We start from the raw sequence: 3,928 nt of genomic DNA, 5'->3' as shown, positions 1-3,928 counted from the left end.
CCTCCAGCCCCACCACACCCGGCACTTTTCCCTGCAACTGCAGGAAGTGCTACACCTGCCGCTACGCCTCCCCCCTCACCCCCATCCCAGGCCCCAAGAAGACCTTCCACATCAAGCAATGTTCACAGTGTGGAGCTGGAGGATCTGAGATAACAAGGTGTAGAGCTGGATGAACACAGCAGGCCAAGCAGCATCAGAGGAGCAGGAAAGCTGACGTTTCGGGCCTAGACTCTTCTTCAGACCTACTATCTGTGGAGCTGGAGGAAATGGTCCCGGCCCGAAACGTCAGCTTTCCTGCTCCTCTGATGCTGCCTGGCCTGTTGTGTTCCTTCAGCTCCACACTGTGTTTTCTCTGACTCCAGCATCCGCAGTTCTTAACTAAGTCTAAGATGCGTCGTGCCTGGTTTTATCGTTAACAGGTGTTTCCGGCCCTGGATCACCGTGACAACTTCAGATGAGGCTTTCGCCAGGAACCAGGATGGGGGCGGGGGGGCGGGGGGCATCTGTTTGATTTCAGAGCCACTCAGTTGCTTGAAAGAGAAACCGTTCATCCTCTCCCTCTAGATTGTCATGGTGTGCAGCATCGGAGTACAATACATGCCAACGTACTGGTGCCCTGCATGGTGCATTTCTGTTCCATCTCACCCTTTTCAACTGAGGAAAAGACTGCATACAGTACTGCCGATGTGGTCCCACCAAACCTCTGCAATAAATCTGTCCATTTTTACATGCTATTCCTTGTGCAAAGAAACGAATTTCTCGGAGGCAGACGTGTTCAACTAATAGAATGAAAATACTGAGGATATTGGAAATTTGAAAAAAAAAAGACAATGCTGGAGAAACTTGGCAGGTCTGGCGACGTCTGTGGGGGTGGAGGGAGAGAGAGAGAGAGTTAATGCTTCGAGTCTGGTATAATTTCTTCAGATCTGAGACATGTTTAGCTTCCCTAAAAGTTAAAACCTCTCAGAATTTTCCACTTTTGTTTGCAATTTCTCCAGCGCTACTCAATTTCATCATCCGCTTTCATTGTAACTGATCTCCTTATGTCAAAGATCTGCGGTGAGAGGAAACAGCTTTGTTTCCAGCTGCCGTTTGGGGTTTTTGTTGAGCTGCTCCTTATCTCTGAGTCACTGTGAATACTCCAGGCACAGAAATACACGGCCGAGTGATCCACTCGGAGGCTGGGAGATTTCAGGTTAAATTCGGTGTCACTCGGTCGCTCGGCGGTGAAACCGTCCACCGGTTCCTCTGGAGTTACGATATTGCTACCTGTAGAGTAAAACATGAACTGCGGTTCCTTCCCTGGGCTTTGTTTGTACCAGTACATGTAAGGGTTGCTGGTACCCTGCACAGTGCACTTCAGAGTCACTTTCTCCCCGGGAGTTTTGGAGACAGCAGCGGGAATCTGGTGGATTGTCTGTGAATCCACGACTGCAACAGAGACAGGGAGAAGAGGCGGTCAGTTAATGAAGACAATCAGGGCAACAGAGAATGATAACGCTAAACAAAAAGCTCATGAGCACAACCATTGAGAAAATCCCTTACAGTGAAACATAGTCATTAGACCCAGGATCAGATTCATCATTCGCTTGAAGTTTCCTGTTTGTAAGGGAAGGTGCTGGCTCAGCAGTTTGGCGTCTTGTGGAGAACCAATTCGGTCTTTCCAAGCTATTGACCGATACATCAGGGCCATAAGAGGAGGGATAGGATTGGACACGCCCCCACGCCCTTTAACCAATTGGAACTAATATGACAGTTTTACCTGTGAGCAAAACTTCCCCGTTTACGATGGACAGTCTCTGTCTCATCCCATTGATGCGGAGGTGCCGGTGTTGGACTTGTATCCGAAGGGATAGCGCTTCGAAAGCTTGTGATTTCAAATAAACCTGTTGGACTATAACCTGGTGTCGTGTGACTTCTGACCGCATCCTATTAAAGTCTGCCTTACTTAAATCTAAAATTAAATCCAATCCCCGTAGCCTTTTAAATTCATCACTTTCAAATATATATCCAACTCTCTTTTGAACACTCTTAAGGAATCCGCCTCCATCACTCTCCCAGGCAGCGCATTCGAAATCTTAACAACTCTGAGTATACAAACACGTCATTTGCCGCATGAGGACCCTGCCGCCTTCTGGAGTCAACATCGAGTGTAACAACTTCAGGGCTTGAGCTCTCGAATGTCCTTACCCCTCGTTAACACAGTCTGTTATTACACACGACCCATTGTTAGCCACGAACAGTCCTCATTAACAACTATTCACCACCAGCACCGCCCCCACCCCAGCCGGATTGCTATCCACTCCTTTGTCCAACTGTTTGGGCAATCTCTTTGGGCTTTATCCCCACCTACCGTTTACTACTTTCCCCTTTCTCCCATCCTATCTTCTGCATATAAACCGACATTTTCCGACCGACGGTCTGTTCTGAGGAAGAGTCACTTGACGTTAACTCTGATTTCTCGCCACAGATGCTGCCAGACCTGTTGAGCTTTTCCAGCAATTTGTTTTTCTTTGGTTTCTGAGTAAAGAAGTTTCTCCTCACCTCACTCCTACCTCTCTTGCTGATAATTTTGAAAATGTTGGATATCATTCCCTGTTTCGCATCAATCTTTCCGAATCTCTACGACACGTATAGGAACTGCTTCCCTCCTTTCGGTTTCCAATGACACAGACACATTCAGCTAAGAAAATCTAATAAGATCCCAGTTGCCTATCTGAATATATTCGCGAATCAGAAAGGCTATTAGTCGAATTTTTCTCCAGTTAATCGTCTCGGAAAGGCTCAGTGGCAGTGCCCTACCGGGTTTTAATGCCAGCTCAGGATTTGATTGTCAAGTTGATTAAAGAAAAAAACTGCATCTGCATGTGTTCCAGTGTGAGAGCGCGGACTGTTAATGGTTTCCTTCTCTGCCTGTGTAACATGTTGAATGGCCTCCTACTGTTCCTCTCTCATTGATCAGTTACATGGTCGTAACACTCCCTCTGGGGTCACTGTGCCTCAACACAATCTCTAGATGAAATACCAAGTCTTCTTATTTCCTTTCCTGCCTTGATCTATCTTTCTGTAATTCCTCCTTAATTAGCATATTTTGTCCATACAACACTTAATGTGTAAGTGGTTTGTGGAATCTCTTGCACATTCCTGCTCTAGGCAAATGTACTTTATCATAAATCTAGACAATTGTTTGAAATGCCTGCCAAGCTCACCAGATGCAAAATGTAGAGAGGGCCATGTTCAAAGCCATTCAATCTCGTGTACCCCCGCACTTATTATTGTGTTTCCACCTCACCCAACAGTGTTTTCCATATTACAGATAATTTCTCGGGAGGTGGTGGAGCTGTGTCAATGCAACTGGGCTATTAATCCCCAAGGTCATGCTTTGCAGACGTAGACTTAAATCTCACCACAGCAATTCAACCAATGAAATTTGAAATTGAAATTTCAAGTCCCACGTCCTCATCACTCTCAGATTTTAAAAAAGTCTCCTGAATTCCTCACGGAATTTTTCACTGGTTATCTTTAATGGTTACGTGCAATTTTTTAAGCACCCTCCCTCCCCCCATGCCACCCCACCCCAACATTCGGAAATTTCTTCTCTACGCCATCCCTAACAAGCTATGTTAGAATTTTAAAGATGTTTAATCAGGACACCTCAGCCGATTCTGTAGAGAGCCTTGTAACCTTCAATCTTTCGTCAGTCATAATCTGTCCTCTCCGATGTCATCATTTACAAGTCTTTCTATGGATCTTGTGTTCTGCACCTAACCCATCGCTCTTAATTAACAGAACAAAATGCTCCGTTTGCAAAATAGACACAGACAGGACGAGCCGAGGCGACGAGTGGTGTCATTCACAGTTGTTTCGTGCAACCTTCTATTCTTGTAGACTCCAATTTGATGTTATTCCAACATGTTGTGGACATCCC

General features: G+C 45.9%; 1 gene segment (V, D, J or C); it reads right to left on the bottom strand.

Annotated features, from left to right (window-relative positions):
• Window positions 1-1,000: 1,000 nt before the first annotated feature.
• LOC109911888 lies at window positions 1,001-1,684 on the bottom strand. The segment is given in 2 exon segments: window positions 1,001-1,431; window positions 1,546-1,684. Coding segments are annotated over 2 exon segments (570 nt in total).
• Between the last annotated feature and the right edge of the window lie 2,244 nt (window positions 1,685-3,928).

This window comes from Rhincodon typus, chromosome 39 (genome assembly GCF_021869965.1).
Source record: "Rhincodon typus isolate 14 chromosome 39, sRhiTyp1.1, whole genome shotgun sequence".
Lineage (NCBI taxonomy): Eukaryota > Metazoa > Chordata > Chondrichthyes > Orectolobiformes > Rhincodontidae > Rhincodon > Rhincodon typus.
The sequence above is the reverse complement of the archived record's forward strand: the minus strand, read 5'-3'. Positions and strand labels throughout refer to the sequence as shown.